The 16,029-nt window shown below is 51.4% G+C and overlaps 1 protein-coding gene and 1 long non-coding RNA gene across 8 annotated transcripts in view; both read left to right on the top strand.

The window, feature by feature from the left end:
• LOC310667114 overlaps window positions 1-16,029 on the top strand; it is a 196,342-nt gene that overhangs the window by 169,324 nt on the left and 10,989 nt on the right. The gene's annotated exons all lie outside the window — the stretch shown is intronic.
• SPINDOC (spindlin interactor and repressor of chromatin binding) lies at window positions 1,499-15,512 on the top strand. Of its 7 annotated transcripts, none has more exons than XM_083418795.1 (9): window positions 1,499-1,737; window positions 4,404-4,500; window positions 6,784-6,976; window positions 7,759-8,043; window positions 9,691-9,795; window positions 10,625-10,711; window positions 11,702-11,821; window positions 12,857-12,907; window positions 14,303-15,512. In XM_083418795.1, exons 3-9 carry the CDS (start codon window positions 6,820-6,822, stop codon window positions 14,725-14,727), a joined length of 1,230 nt encoding a protein of 409 aa, XP_083274921.1. In that variant the 5' UTR covers window positions 1,499-1,737; window positions 4,404-4,500; window positions 6,784-6,819; the 3' UTR covers window positions 14,728-15,512. The 7 variants fall into 7 exon arrangements, with proteins under 7 accessions (XP_083274921.1, XP_083274920.1, XP_083274924.1 ...); XM_083418794.1 differs by having other exon boundaries at window positions 1,499-1,758; XM_083418798.1 differs by lacking the exon at window positions 9,691-9,795 and having other exon boundaries at window positions 1,500-1,737.

The following is a 16,029-nucleotide window of genomic DNA, read 5'->3' as shown; positions in this document are numbered from 1 at the left end:
CTTAATAGTGTGTGTGGTCTGTTCATTGCAAGAAGGGTAGAGAGATGGGCAAAGAGCTTTAAAGCAGACAATATGGGTCTAACAGTCCATATTCCCCCACTTTACTGTTTTTAACTTTGTTGGGGGCTTTCTCCTGCTGGAGAGAGTGCAAAGCCCCGTGTTTTGAATCTAGGCATCCAGCTGATTCTTTTGTTAATTACACACACAAGGGTCAAATCTATTTTCTTCCCACAGTGGGGTAGGGAGCTCTATCAATTTGTTTAGGCAATTGGGCAGCAGGCAATTCTTTCAGCCTCAGCCTGCACAGTCTGCTATGTAAGGGTTATAATACTGTCCTACCTTATAAGTTTCTTGTAAGGCTTTGCGAGATAATATGGTTCTGTTTGTTTCACAGCTTTGTAGCCCTCCAAAGTTTTGCTGTTTCCCCTCATTATAATTTGAATTGTAATGAGTAAGAAAACAGGAGTTGGAGAAAGGGGCCTGAAGTTTACGCAGATTCCTAAACTGTTGTCGCCAAAAGGACAAAGACCCTTGAAACACCTTAAAGACGCCACAGGAGTCCTTGTTGTTTTCCAGAGGATCGGATCATTGACGAACTTTCCCTGCAAAAAAAGCTAAACTAAAACATTTGGGGCGTTTACAGAGTGGTGGTAAACCAAGATATGACTTGATAGATGTTTGTAACACTATAAGTACAGAAGAAAATGGATAATCCATCTATTTCTTCCTGTCCCACAATGATTAGAAAGGGGGGGCATCCTCTCACAAAACTGACTGAAAGCTAGTTGAGAAGAAGTCAAGGAAAGCACTTCTTCAAGCAAATACATGGAACTCAACACTACAATATGTTGTGAGGGCCGGCCACTAGCTCCAATGGCTTCCTACAATTTCTGTTCTCATCCTGAAGCAAAGTTCTTAACCTGAAGCACTATTTCTGGGTTAGCAGAGTCTGTAACCTGAAGCGTAACCCGAGGTACCACTGTACTAATGACAGCTAAACTGATCCTCCACAGCCAGAGGCAGTCTACCTTCAAATGTCAGTCTATCTCAGGGATGCTGGCAGGGAGGCATCAGGAGACTGTGGGGTTTTGTTACAGGCATCTCTGGGTGCCACTTATTTGGAAGCAAGAAGAGTTGGACTTTTCGCTTTCCGTAGGCTCTTTGATCCCTTTCTGCAGGCTCTAACTCGCCTTTGTCACTCCCTTATATTTCCTGCAACTCCACCCCTTCCCCTCCAGGGGGCGATCTTTCTCGGACTCGCTAGCCGCCCGCCTCTATGCTCCCGGTCTGTCCGCTGCGCCGAGTGGTCGCCCCTGCGGAGGGGCGGAGAAGAGAAGAGAACGCCGCGCTGGCCATTGGCTTCGCTGGCTAGCGAAGGCAACGCAGATCTAAGAAAATAGAGACCCATACGCCGTCGTCGCGCTCCCGAGCGAGAACTTCCGGCCTGAAAGCGGACTGTTCCTTTCCTGGCCGGACGCAACTTCCGATGCGGAACGTAGAGATAAGAAAACAGCCGCCGGGGCGACGTATCTATGGCGGCGTTCCCTTTCCCGCCGGAAGTTATGGCTATCTCTGACAACAGAGCGGAGGAGGGAAAGGTCCTTCGGACAATGAAACCATAGAGTGGAAGCGGGGAGGAGAGGCCGCTCTGTCTCGCTGGGAGCCGGAGAGCTCTATGCTGCGTGGCGGGGGCTCCAGCGGGAGAGCTCGGGAGGCCTGGAGCAGCTGAGCGGCCAGGTGGGGAGAGAGGCCCGTTGGGTAGGTAGGGGCGGGGGCCAAGGCGCGCGGGGGGGGAGAGGTGCTGCCGGCCCCCAAATATGGGGGGGGCTGCTGTCCCACCACACCTGGGGTGGGGGAGGGGATGGTGCCCCCCACACCTGGGGAGCTGTTCAACACCCCCCCCTCGCATAGACGTTGCTGGTGGGGGCTTTTCTTCCCCAATAAACATAGTTAGGATGGAGCTGGCGTCCTCCATACCTGGGGTGGTGTCCCCCCAAAACACAACGGGGGTGGGAAGGGTTGGTGGCTCTTCAGCTGTGGTGGTATTTCTCCCTCAGTTGTGGGTCCACCCCAGTTATGGTTGTATTTCCCCTCCCACACACCTAGGGTGGCCCCACAACTGGGGTGCTGCTTCCTCACATAAACACAGCTGGTTTGGGGGGGAAAGGGCTGGCGTTTCCCCACACCAGCAGCACAATGGGTGGGGGGGAAGGGCTGGTGGGTCCCTCCACAGCTGGGTTGGCACATCTGGAAGAGGAGAGAGGCTGGTGCTCCCTACCCATCCTCCGCCATAAATGCATCTGTGGTGGTTGATGTGCTCATTACATGCATGCGCACACAGAGATGGTCACCAGCAGGAGGGATGGGAGAAGGGCTGGTGTCCCCCCCCCCCCGAAAAACACCTGGTTTGGTGTTTGGTTGGTGGGAGAACTTATTTTTCTTCTTGCAGTTTAATGGTATTAGAAGGTCACTATTGTCGTAGTTCCCGTCCCCCCACAGCTGCTTAGGTTGAAGGGGAAGGATTGGCAAAGAGCTAGGAGGTCACCAAGATGGATGGAGGCAGGGACTGGTCCTGTTTTTTTGAGGTGCAGCTGTAAGAGGGAAAGTAAGGATGGAGGATCAAGTCACAAGGGCAAGTGCCTGGTATTCAATGGGAAGGGTGAGCATGTGGGGAGGTCAGAAGAATATTAATGGGGGGGAGAGAGAGAAGAGGGAGCCTATGGCATGGCTAGTAGTGGGAAGGGGGTTTAGTGCATAGCTGTCAACGTTTCCCTTTTTTAAAGGGAAATTCCCTTATTCTGAATAGGATTCCTCACAAGAAAAGGGGAAAGTTGACAGCTATGGTTTAGTGTGTTAGGGTTGTATCCAGCTAAGTCCTACTCAGAGCAGACCCACTGAAATGAACATCCAGGTCCATTCATTTCCATGGGTCTACTCTGAACATTGGAGACAACCCATGGACTCTTAAGGGAGGAGATGTGAAAATGGAGCCCCTTGTGCTGAGTGGATGGGGGTGATACCTGGGATTGGGGAGGCCTGAGTTTCAGGAAGGAATCAAAATGGTACAGCAGGGAGATCTGGGTGGTGGTGGAGGGACATGGACCTTTGCCTCTTTTTGGGAGATAATGGGGAAGATTGTAATTCAGAAGAAGGTACTACGGATTAATCCAAGGAGGAGAGTATGGGGTGCGTCTGCAAAAGATGGGGGCATTTTGCCTCTTTTAAGATGCAGATGAGACACACAAAGACCCTGAAAAGAGTATTACCCTGTGGGGATGGTGTGGGGCAGGATGTATAGGGAGAACAGAGGAGAAATCTGTGGGTAGAGGCAAGGTAGAGAAGGGTGGGAGGTCTAGAAGGAGAAGTCAGGCTGGCTGGTTGGCTGGCTAGCTGAGATCCAGGAAAGAATTAAAATGGTGCCTGGTGAGGGGGAAGGAGGTGCAAAGTTGTTTTATTGTATTTTTAATAATTTGTTGTAAGCCGCCCAGAGTGGGGTACAAATAATGAATTTTTGATGATGATGATGATGATACACTTTGGGGTAAAAGGTTCAGAAAAGGGAGATGCAACAATGCAAATTGTTTGGTGGGAGAAATGAGATTCTGGAGAAATAAAGACTTGAAGGAAAGTGATATTATTTCATAATTATTATCACTTTATTCGTAGGCCACCTTTTCCCCCCACCCCACCCAAAATGATGCTCAAAGTGGCTTATAACAATGAGATCAGAATAGACAATTTCAATAATGTCATAACAAAAGTAATAGTTGTGGGTTTGCTTTAGAGGATGGAGGAGATTTGAGGTCCTGGTGGGAGTAATTGTGGGCATGGCAAAAATGTGAACAGGGCCTTGTGGCTTTGGGGAGGGAAGTTAGAATTCCACGTGATGTTGAGACTCTTCCTTTTTTGGACATGCATGGAGTACACCTTTATAATTTAAAGAGGGGGGATTTGGTGTCAGGGCAGAGACCCAGCAGTCAAAGCAAGAAAGACAATACTGTACATATTCAAACGAGGGGAAAAAAAGATTGGCCCTGAATGTGCAGGAGCAGAGGAGGGGATGACAAAAGTATTAAACATCTTCCAGGTTATGTTGTTATGCTGAATGCACTTTGAGCACAGTAAGGCTGCCCACAGGATCCTGGGAACTGTAGCATACTTCTCCCAAAACTACAATTCCCACCATGCTACAATTCCCATGATTCTTTGCGGGAAGCCATATGCTTTAAATGCATGGAGTGTGTGTTCACAGCCTCCCTCTGCTTCGGAGACGATGGCACTTAATACAGGTGAAGTTTTTCTTAAAGAAAACACAAGTATGTTTCCCCTTGGGTTCTCCTCTTTTCTAGGGAACAAAGACTCTTGTGGCTAACGGGTTTACTATTCCCCCCTTTTGCTTCCAGAAGAGCGAGCGACTTTGCTATCACCAGGCAGCACTGAGTGGATTCTAGATCCCAAGCCCTTCCTCTGGTTACGATCCGGATTGACGCCCTGCCACAGGTAGGAAGGGTTTGGAATTAATGTCACACCCCAGTGCATTATGCAGTTCCTTTCGCCCACAGTGTGGCAGTCTCAAAGTATTTGCTTTAAAAGTAACAGAGTTTCTAGTCCTCAAGGTGGTGGGAGGTAAATTTGAACACAGGGTGCCTGTTTGTTTGTTTTTTTTAAAAAAACCCTTAACAAGAAAACAAAAGATTGGGGGTAGCAACAACTCAGGGAGCAGGTTTCTTAGGATGTTTTGCACATGTACTCAGCAAAGAGGAAGGGGGGTATCCTATATTCCAGCAGGTTGGCAAACTTTATCCTTGCATTCATCCAAATAACACTTTAAAATGTACAGTGAACAGCAGAGTGTGCAGTTTGGCTCTGTATGTCTCCCCTGTATGGCCCTCGGATCCCCGCCCGCATCCTGGTTCCCGTGGCCTGAAGACAAAGAAGACTTTTGTGAGTGGAAATAAACAAATATAATTGAGGGGAGGAGTGACTATAGCAATGGCCTTCAGGTCCCCAAATAGCTATGTTTCCCACAGCTTGCTCAGAAACTGTATCCCAGAATTGCTTTGTGTCGTGGTCTGAGTCTGCTTATTTTCTCTTCCCCTTTTTCCTTTTTGGCTTCATCAGCAGGAAGTCAGTAAAGCTCTGTTTCTATGATGAGTTTTATTTGTTCTTCTTTTCAAATGGTTTTGAACAATTTGTTTACGCTGCTTAGAAATTCTGATTCTGTTTGTTTGTTTGCTTGCTTGCTTGCTTGTTTATACCCACCTTTCCCCCCTGATAGGAAGCAAAGCCGCTTACAGGTAAAAAATAAGAGCCGGTAAAAACAGAAAAAGCAATCACTGAAAAACAATTAAACATTGATAAAAATAAAACTGTATGCATACATAGGATGTACTGAAACCATATCAATAATTACAATAAAAACAGCACCAGCGGTAAGTCACCTGGGGAGAGAGAGACGGGACTGGGAATCGTGCCTCACCTCTCCCCAGAATGCTCCCAGGGGCTTGCGTGGCCCTAGTCCCTTGCCAGGGGGTTTGGACAAAAGCATGGCGAGCCCCTGGGTTCCTTTAATGGAAAACCCTTGAAGCAGCAGCATTTTGGAGGGGCAGGCACAGCCAAATCCATAACCCTCCACCAACCAATTTCCAAACCAATGCCTAACTGCAACCTTACAAGTTGTGACGATTTGCTACGCAGTAGGCAAAAACCAAATGGCACACACTAATCATCCAAATGGACAAAATTCCTACCGGGCCTCTGCCCCAAAGCAGACGGCCCCATGACAGGCATAGCAAGGTCAAGCAAACAGCCTAAAATTAGGGAAGGGAGGGCAGGTGATCCGAAGCACGCAGCGAAAAGAGGAAGTTTGTCGCTGCGTGCATTGTATTTAACAAATAGGGCTGTCAATCAATAAATGGCAACATATAAATCTCCCCAGTAACAGCCCGCCCCTGCTTAAAGAGGGCCAAACCCTTTTGCCCAGCAACAGTGAGCTGTCTTGTCATCCCCAACCGCAACCCGTGCTCTCCATGAGCACGCTTTACAAGTGTCATAAAGTAAGATTTTTTCTACATCTCTTTATCCTGTAAGCAAATAGTTGTTATATGGTTTTGCCATGCCACCCAGTGCCTATTTAACCCATAAAAAAAAAAAAAAACAGCACCAGCCCTTTCCTTAGAAGCAGTCAGTTCCAAAATGCCTATTGGAACAAGAAAGTCTTCACCTGCAGGAGGAAGGACAACAAAGAGAGAGCCAGTCTAATTTTTCTAGGGAGGGAGTCCCAATGCCTTGGAGCAGCCACCGAGAATATTTAAATATTAAGTGTTATTTAAATGTCTTAAATAAATAAATAACGACAGAGCCTTCCTATACAGTGGCACCTTGGTTCTTGAACTTAATCCATTCTGGAAGCCCGTTTGACACCCGAAACTGTTTGAAAACCAAGGCGCAGCTTCCAATTGGCTGCAGGAGCTTCCTGCCCTCAAGCGGAAGCTGTGTCAGATGTTCAGCTTCTGAAAAACTTCACAAATGGGAACACTTACTTCCGGGTTTGCGACATTCGGGAGCCGGACGATTTGTTCAGGAGCCAAGCCGTTCCAGAACCAAGGTACCACTCTATTCTTAAAGTGTGTGTGTGTGTGTGTGTGTGTGTGTGTGTGTGTGGTTTTTCCTGGCCAGGAGAAAAAGAGATGTGGGAACTGAGGTTGTCAACTTGGAAGTGTTTCTTTCCCTTCTCCATCTACCCCCTCTGCAACCTGAACGGTGCTTCTTCTTTTTCTACAGGTGGGCTTTTGTTGTGCCAGCCCCACCGAAACACTCATGGCACTGAAGGCAGAAGCTCCCCTCTTGGACTACCTCAAGGTCTCTTTGAAGTGCAAAACGGAGAAGGAGAAGGAGAAAGTGGCCGCAGGGCATCTGCTCCCCAGCTGCCCCCCAGTCAGGCTGGATGGGCCCCACGCAGATCCCGTGGACAGAGGTGGGGAACGTGCCCCTCCAGGGCGCAGGACAGGGAAAGTCCCTCCCCTCACATCATCCTAGAACTCAGGGATGCCCAACGAAGGCCGATGCTTGAGGACAAATAAAAGGAAATACTTCTTCCCGCAGCACATAGCTAAACTGGGGGATTCCCTCCAGCAAGACGCGGTGGTGTCCACCAACTTAAAAGAGGATTAGGCAAATTCACCGAGAACAAGGCGATCAATGGCTACCAGCCACAATGGCCATGTTCTCCCTCCCCTGTCTGTTGCTGGCCACTACATGAATTAGGTGCTGGAGGGGCTGCAGGCCTGAACCTGCAGGGCTTTTATTGGGTTCTTAAGGTGGAAAAGGACCACCAGCCTTGAGTTAGCCTGTGAAACAATAGTAATAGCTGTTTGTTGCCATTGGAAAAAGCTTGAGCCAATGAGGCTGAGCTAGAAGAGAAGAGTGGAAGTCCTGTGGCTGCTCTCTAGGTAAAAACCACCACCATTCCTGCTGGTAGGCCACACTGGCTGTGGCTGATGGGAGGTTCATTCCCAGTGCCATCCATAGGGCAGCCAAGGACTCTCTCTGCCTGCCCTGACTCCAACTCCCATCAGTCTCAGCCAGCATGATCATGGGGGGTGATGGGACTTGTAGTCCGGCAGCGTCTGGAGAGCATCTCTGTTAGAGAAAGGAAGGGGGCAGAGCGCGCGCAAGGAACCAGGGATATGGGAACTGTCTCCAAGGCTGGTGTCAGACCCCTCCTCCATCCCAACGTGCCCCCTTTCTCACCCCCAGGAGAGCGGCTGGTTGTAATCCCGGTGGCCGAGGTTGGCCCAGAAGAGGCAGGCAGCTCCTGGAGTCAGGAGTACCTGATTGCCGAGAGCTCGGGGGGCAGCAAGCCAGTGTGCATGGTGTGCGGCGGCAACCTGAGTGCCTCGGGGCCTGTGGCCGCCCGCAAACACATTCTGGAGCATCACGCCCACTCGTTGGACTTCAGCTTCGAAGAGAAGCGCAACATCCTGGAAGCCTGGAGCGAAGGGGTGGTGCTTCCTGAGCCAGAGCCACAACCTTCCCCTGCAGGTAACACACACCGACACAGATCAGTGTTGTATTAAATGGTGCCATCTCCAGTTGGGTCTGGAAAAGGTTTTGGGTTTTGAGCAAAGTCGCCCTCCGTGTCTGCGTCTTCCATTTCCCCTGTGCCTCCTGGAGAAGGGGCTGGGGGTGTCAGTGCAGTTTGCCATCCTTTGGGGTTCCTTTTCCGGTCAGCAGAGTCACTCAGAAAGTCTTCCAGAATCCATTTCTTTACAATTCAGCTCTTCTCTTGGCGAACGCACACATGGGAATAAACACACCTCCCATTTTGGTTCTTCTGAATGCATTTATTGTTGAATTAACACTACATCTTATATAACCACTAGTCTAGTAAAGTAAAGTAAAACTATGTTCAGATAATCATTCTGTCTCACTCTGCTCTTCAGCCGTCTGGCCAGAGCAACAGCCTCCAACATACACACTCTCTCTCTCTCACTCTCTCTCTCTCTCTCTCTCCCTGATCCATACCTTGCCTTATAAATAAACCTGTTGATAAGGGGAAAACTTGTTGCCAAGGGCAGACTTGCTGCTAGGGCAAAATCTTTCAAGAATCATTTCAAGTCATTGTTCAGACTACACTAACAGGATGTTGGCAAACGTTTCAGTGGAAGCGTTTTTCTCTGCTCTTTAGCCGAAAAAGCCAGGGCAGTTTGCAGACAACCAGTGATAAGGCGGAGCCTGCCCACAGGTTTACAGACTTTAAAAAAGACACAGCACAAAAGGAAAAAGGATTGGGAGGGAAAAAGCAAACTCGTGGACTTGTTTTCGCTTACATAGTGTTTCATAAATGTTCTCCCTGGCACGGAGAGAGGAAGCCAGCTCTCTGCAGCTGCTCCTTCTCTGGCCAGTGGACTGGGTCAGGCTGGTCTCCTCCTTGCTGTGATGTTCTTCCTAGAAGGCAGGGGACGCTGCTTTCCTTAGACCCCTGGATGGTGGCAGAGGTCCAGGCATGCTGCCTTCCATCTTTGCAGTCCCAGGGCAAAAGCTGAGTCTAGGGATCAAGAGGAGGCCTGATGGTGTTGAGGATTGACAGTGAAATAGCACTTGATTTGTGGGTTTCAGAGGCATGTAATGACTACAGGCGTTGGAAGATATTGGCCTTTAGGATATTGGACAACACAACCAGGAAGTTGTGTGTTTATGCATGAAGAATGTATAGAAATGCAATCACTCTGCTTATGTTTGTGCCTGTTAGTCACTGGGAGAAACAAACAGCTGGCGAAAGCACTAAGGCCAACCTGGCACCCTCTGGGTGTTTGGAACTACAACTTTCATCAGCCCCAGCCATCCTGGCCATGTTGGTTGATGGGAGTTGTAGCTGAGAACACCCAGAGGGCTCTGGGTATGCAAAGGCTGCCCTAGACGATTGCCTATTGACTTAGCCTCTCTCTTTCTCTCAGCTCCACCCTGGATACCAAGATTCCTCCGGGCATTGCCTTGGAGAACCAATTCACATCCATAAGGGCTAGAAACTTGTCTCTTTCCTTTCTCCCTCCCCCTAAACGGAAGATGAGATCCTTGGGAGGCCAAGTCCTCTGCCCGCTCCTGCCCATTTCCACTCTTTGCCGTGGAACAAACACGCAGTGCTGTGTGCCGCTTTTGATTCCCCTTTCTGAAACTATCCCCTGCCAGGCGACCCCGGCAAGAGCAAGCAGCCGGCTGAGATAGAGGTGCTCCTCGATTCGGAGGAGCGGCAGCCGGCGAGTCGGAAGCGTGGGCACCTGAGAGCGCGCTGCGGTGAGTGCTGGGGCCGGAGGTGGTGGTGGTGGTCGTCGCTTAGACGGGTCATCGTCATCGTTCTCAGACCCAGGACCCACTCGTAAGAAAAATAGGGAGCTGCCGTCTGGCCTAACACTGCCGACACGGACCGGCAGGGGCTCTCGGGGATTTCAGGCAGGGGGTGCTCTGCAGCCCCACCTGCAGATGCCTCCAGGGAGCTGAACCTGGGCCCTTCTGCAGGAAACATGTGAACTGTGGCCCCTCCCTTAAAAAACAAAATGAGATTCTAGTCCTCATGGTTCTGAATTTAAACTGGAAAATAGGAAGCTTCCTTACGCGAAGGGGTCTAGCTTAGTGCTGTCTACACTGACTAGCAGCAGCTCTCCAGGGTTTCAATTTCGGGGGCCGGGGGGGGGGAGTTTTTTCAGCCCTACTTGGAGATTCCAGGGATTGAACCTGGGACCTTCTGGGTGCAAAGCACCGAGCTATGGCCCTGAATCCCTCAACCATCAGGACGACACCCCATTCCAATGTTTGTTTGTTTTTAATACACATGTCTGGCTTTAGCCTTCTATTGCCCAGGTGCCCAGGTGCCAAAGAGGGTGTCTCTGTACCTCTGGCTGTTGGGTAGAAGGAGGAGTCTTTGTGGCTGTAGGCTCGTCTTGTAGGGATAAGAGCCTCATGCGGAAATCCCTTCTTTTGCAAAGTGTGCGGGATGAGCGAAGCCTGGTGGCCACAGGCACTGCCTTCCACTTTAGCGTTGGAGTGGGATATGACTTGACTCCAGCCACCAGTTGAAGACCATGGACCTAACCCGTGGAACTGTTTTTCCTTTATGTATGCTTAGACCCTGAACGGCGATCACAAGGCCAGCAGAGGCGGCACAGCTTGAGCACCATCAAAGACATGAGCAAGCATCCCAGCAAGACCACAGGTTAGCAGCAGAGCTGTAAGGCTGCTTTTTAGCGTGGGGGCAGGTTTTTCCCTCCCCAAAGCAATGGAAGCGTCTTCCGTCCAGTCACTGCCACCATCCCTTCCCTTTGCGTGCCTAGCTGCCTCCTTGTGTGTCCACCCACAGGCTAGCGCTCCGCAGAGGCGCCAAACCTTCGTAGGATCTTATCTGCCTTCCTCCTTGGCTCCTTTGAAAGTCAAGTTTCTAACCTTTAAAGAGGGGCTTGACAGCATGCCGTCAAGGTTTTGGTAATACTGAAAACCTGAATTTGGTGGGTTGAACAAAACCATCCTTCATTCTTGCAAAAGTCGCTGTGTGCCCCTTCCCCAACACAGTCAGAATAATTTGCAAAATAGGTGGGGTGAAAATGTGGGTGTGGGGTGCAGAGTAGTTTGACGTGCCTGACTTACACAGATTGCAGAATTTGGCTCTGCTTGGTACAGAGCACATATTTTTTGTGTGCTGTTGTTTTGGGAGGGGACAGAATAGGATTGTGGGGGTTACATCCAACTTAAGTTTCTTCCTCAGAGTAGACCCATTTAAACTAGTGAACCTAGTGGAGCCATGCCCATCACTTTAAATGGGTCTAACTTTGAGTTTATAGCAGTCACTTTCAGTGGTGGCAGACTCGGGACTCTTCCCAGGCCACTTGCCTCCATGGCCTTGCTTCCCCACCCTCCTTGAGTGTTTTTGTCTGGCCGGAATATGTACTTGAATTCAGATTATGCCTCTAGCATGTCTGGATGGAGGAGAGAGAGTGGGGCAGGCATGCGGGGAGTGTGAGCGTGTGTGTAAGCCATCCTACTTGACAAAGGTCCAATATGCTTTGCCCTCTTTCACCTCTGGCCCCTTCCACAACCGGTGCCACTTCCACACAGCCCCCAGAAGGCTGCCCAGAAGGGAATGCAGCCTTCGGGCTGGAAAAGTTGCCCAATCCTTGGCTTAATTCCTCGCCGCCTCTTTTCTTCCCAGGGAAGGAATGGCTCTCGGAATGTGGGGTCCCAGGCTCGGCACCTGCCGAAATCCGTATCTTCACGGACGGCACTTTCCCAGCTGGCTTTGCCTTGAAACTGTACTGCCGGACTCAACCGGGTGAGTAGTGCTTTGGCGGTCATACTTAAAAATCTCCTGGCGTGAGGGAAAGGAGAAGGAAGGGGGGAGCAGGTAAAACACGTGTGCATTGCTGCCACTGCCGCCCGGGCCCAAACCAGAGGCACGTTACCTGTCAAATGCAACATGCACACAGCCAGGCTGTCACATGGCCTCCCTGAGGAGGTGGAGGCGGAGCCGCGGTCGGGCTTGAGGGTTGGTGTCCTGGAGGCTCGGACTTGTACTGACCTCTCCCCACCCTCTGCCTCCTATCCCATCGACTTCTCTTTTCCCACCCTGGCAACTGGCAGTGGTGGAAGGAGCAGGGCAGGGTCAGGAAGCTGGGGGGAAAAGCTCCCTCCTTGACTGTTGCAAGTTGGGCACCCAGCAATGTCCGGAGGGCCACAGGCTGCCCACCCCACCCTTAAAACAGAACACTGGCCAGCATGTTCTAACCCCTTCTGGAAGACTCCAACTCCCATCAGCCCCTGCAAGCACGGCCAACAGCTAGGGGTTATTGAGTCCAGCAACATCTGAGTCCCGTCCCCACCTGCAGAACTAGAGCCAAGGGGTGGAAATGGAAGGGAGCCAGGCTTCCTTGGAAGCAGTTGGTGGTCTTGCTGTTGGCTTAAGGAAAGGTGGGACGGCCCTCTGCCTGGAATGTTGCAGATCACTGCTCCTTCCCACTCGGTAATTCTGTTATTCTGGGATTTTGGGGGCATGTTGATGGCACAGGTTCCTACAGGTGGCCACAATGTATTATCGATGTTGTTGTTGTTAGAGAGCCAGTGTGGTGTAGTGGTTAAGAGCGGTGGACTCGTAATCTGGGGAACCGGGTTTGCGTCTCCGCTCCTCCACATGCAGCTGCTGGGTGACCTTGGGCCAGTCACACTTCTCTGAAGTCTCTCAGCCCCACTCACCTCACAGAGTGTTTGTTGTGGAGGAGGAAGGGAAAGGAGAATGTTAGCCGCTTTGAGACTCCTTAAAGGGAGTGAATGGCGGGATATCAAATCCAAACTCTTCTTCTTCTTGTTACAGAACCACCCCAGGACTCTGAAGCAAAGCCAGGCCCAAGGAAGAGAGCAGTGGGTAAGTCTTGCCGCTTGTTCCCAATAAGGAACAGGCGCAAGGGGCAAAACTGGGTCGGATTTAGGCCCACCCACCACCTACTCTTCAGCTGACTGCCAGGGGTGCTACATCCTGCTCTGGCTGCAAGTGCCTGTTTCCACAGCCAAGGCAGAATTGAACCCATTTTCCTGAGTGACGGCAGCTGACAGACGGGTAGGTAGGGCTGGCCAAACTGGACCCCCTGCCTGGCCAGGATTGGCCTGCAGGCCAGAAACTCACCACCCCTGTTTTAGCACAAACGAGCGATGTTTCTTGTCCTTGCTGTGTTATGGTTTCCCCCCTGCTAATTGGGAGGCTGAATGTTATCTCCAATCTTGCTGGCTGTGTATCAAAAGTCACCAAAACAAGAGCAACCTCACGCCACTGGCTTATTCCCTCCAAGCTCAGCCAAGGCTGAAGCCCGGCTGAAAACTGGACTGGAGCTCCTTCCGTCTCCCAAGGCAGGATTTGCACACCAACATTGCTTCTCTTTATATATCCCCATTCTCAGCCCTGCCCGCCCCCTGAGCTTTCTGCTATGCTTGGGGACTTCCCAGGGGCATCTCTGAGGTGTAGGTACTGCCCGCCAACTTGGATGGCTATAAAAGAGGATTACACAAATTCATGGCGCTTAAGGCTATTCTTGACTACAAGCCACAGCTGCTCTGCTTTACTTCCAGAGTGGAAGCAGTAAATGAAGGCAGTACATATCTCCGGGGACCAGCTGCTGGGGATTCACAGAATCACAGAGTTGGAAGGGACCATGAGGGTCATCTAGTCCAACCCCCTGCAATGCAGGAATCTTTTTGCCCAGTGTGAGGCTGGAACCCACAACCCTGAGATTAAGTCTCGTGCTCTGCCGACTGATCTATCTGGGTGGCTGGAGAGAGCACTTTTGTCCTCAAGTCCTGCTTAGCAGCCTGGGTAGCTTGATTGGTTAGAGCATGGTGCTGATGATTCCAGGGTCGCAGGTTGATACCCATATGGAACAGCTGCATATTCCTGCATTTCAGGGGGTTAGACTAGATGACCCCCAGGGTCCCTTCCAACTCTGATTCTGTGATCAGCTTCCCATAATGGGCATATGGTTGGCCACCATGAGAATGGGAGGCTGGGCTAGATGGGCAGTCTTTGGCTTGATCCAACTGAGCTCTTTCTTTGCTTTCTAATTGCTCACTTTTAGTTGTGAGAGCAGCTCAGTTGATGGAGCACGAGACCCTTGAATATCAGGGTTGTGGGTTCGAGCCCCACATTGGGCAAAACATTTCTGCATTGCGGAGAGTTGGGTCAGTTGACCCCCGTTGTCCCTTCCAACTCTGGGATAGGTGGACTGAGCGAACGGCCTGTTGTTTCAGTTTGCCGCCTCTTCCTCCCCAGATCGCAAATGCTCTGTGTCTCTACTTCGGCTCCACTCCACGGATCCTCCTCCCCGCCAGCTCTGCCCACCACGGGACCCTGCCCCTTGCGCCCTGGCCAACTCCCCCGGCAGCAACGCCAAAGATTGTGACGCCAAGCCCCGCCGGCAGCGGGCGGCAGCGGGCAGCGAGGACGCCCCACTCCTGGCCAAGAGCTTCAACCCCACCTGGCGCGCCCGCTTCCTCGTGGATTTTGACGCCGCGGCCAACCACCTGGTCTGCATGGTGTGCGAGTACCCTCTGCGCCGCGTCTGCCTGGCCACCGTCAAGCAGCACATCCTCCAGTGCCACGCCGAGACCCTCCACCTCCCGCGGGAGGTCCGCCGCACCATCCGCGAAGTCTGGGAGAGCAGGGGCCAGTCCCCCTCTGCCGCCCCCAGGAAGTGAAGGGGAGCTTGGCCGTCACCCATCCCACCCCTCCAATATGCCAATGTGGCGACGTAAGTCGTTGGACTGGCCACCCATGGCAGCTGGGGGGTGGGCGGGTGGAAGAAAGCTTAGGCACCCAGTTACTAAGTGGGGTTCATTCTTTCCCCTCTCGGGCTCCCTACCCAGAGGGCGCCTCGTTCTTGTCTCGTTTCATTACTCAAGCATGTTCGGGGGTCCGCCACGGCCTCTTCTGTCTTTGTGCCTGCCCTCCGTTCCCCACCAGTCCACCACAGAGGATGATGGGAGGAAGGTGAATGTTTTGTGTGTCTGTGTGGCAGGAGAGGGAAATGGCCATTGCTGCCTCGCCTCCAAAGGTTTGGGGGAGACCCTTCACACGGCAACTACCCCCACATACACCCCATGTGTTCCCAAAAGTTTGCCTCTCTGTCTCCCCAGAGAGAGCAGGGGTGGTGGAGCATATCAGGAGGTGGGGCTCTGCCTGACCGGGGACTCCCGTAGCCTAATCGCTTAGTTAGGCAAGGGATGCCTCTGGCTCCTTCCTCGGCAATAATGTTTTCCCCTCTCTGCCCCCCCACTGACACTCCAGCTAACAGGGCACAATACATAGGACCCATGGCAGGGCAGGATGAGGCTTCACACCCTGTTATATGACTTTTAATAGGCACACACCCGAGCGGGGAGGGGGGGCAGCACCATTGCCCAGCACCTTCCCAGGGATGAGTTACACTAAAGGGAATCTGAGTTGTTGTTATACAAAGGAACAATAAATTATTTTTATGATACCCTCCTGCTCTCGCTCTCTCTCTCCCTCCCTCCCTCTTTCTGTCTTAATTTTGTTTTCTGTGTTTGGCTGGCATGAAGAACCTAAGAGCAGCCACGCTTGGTCTGGCCAAAAGTGTCCCATCTTCTGTAGCATCCTCACAGAAGCCAACCAAGCGCCTTCCAATAGGTCAACCTGGTGCTACCTAAGCCCTTTTACTGGAGCCAATCCAGGGGCCTCTTCCATGCTAAGCACAGAATCCTAGAACTGTAGAGCTAGAAGAGAGCCAAAGGAACATCTAGTCCCTCCCCTGGCAATGTGCTTCTCCCACTGAGTCGGGGCTCCTCCTATCCCTAGGCCATGTTTGTCATGGGGCTTTTGTTTGCCTGCAAAGTGTCCTTTAACTGGGTTGTGCCCCCTGCTTTCCTGGAAGGAAGTGGAAGGGTAGCTGTAGAAACCTCTGACTTGTGTGACCAAGATGTAGCTTGCTAGATACAGTGGTACCTCAGGTTAAGAACATGCCACATTTTATCTTCCCA

The sequence above is a fragment of the Podarcis tiliguerta genome (genome assembly GCF_965153285.1).
Source record: "Podarcis tiliguerta genome assembly, chromosome: 16".
Classification (NCBI taxonomy): Eukaryota; Metazoa; Chordata; class Lepidosauria; order Squamata; family Lacertidae; genus Podarcis; species Podarcis tiliguerta.
Note: the sequence above shows the minus strand (reverse complement) of the source record. Positions and strands in the feature narration are given on the sequence as shown.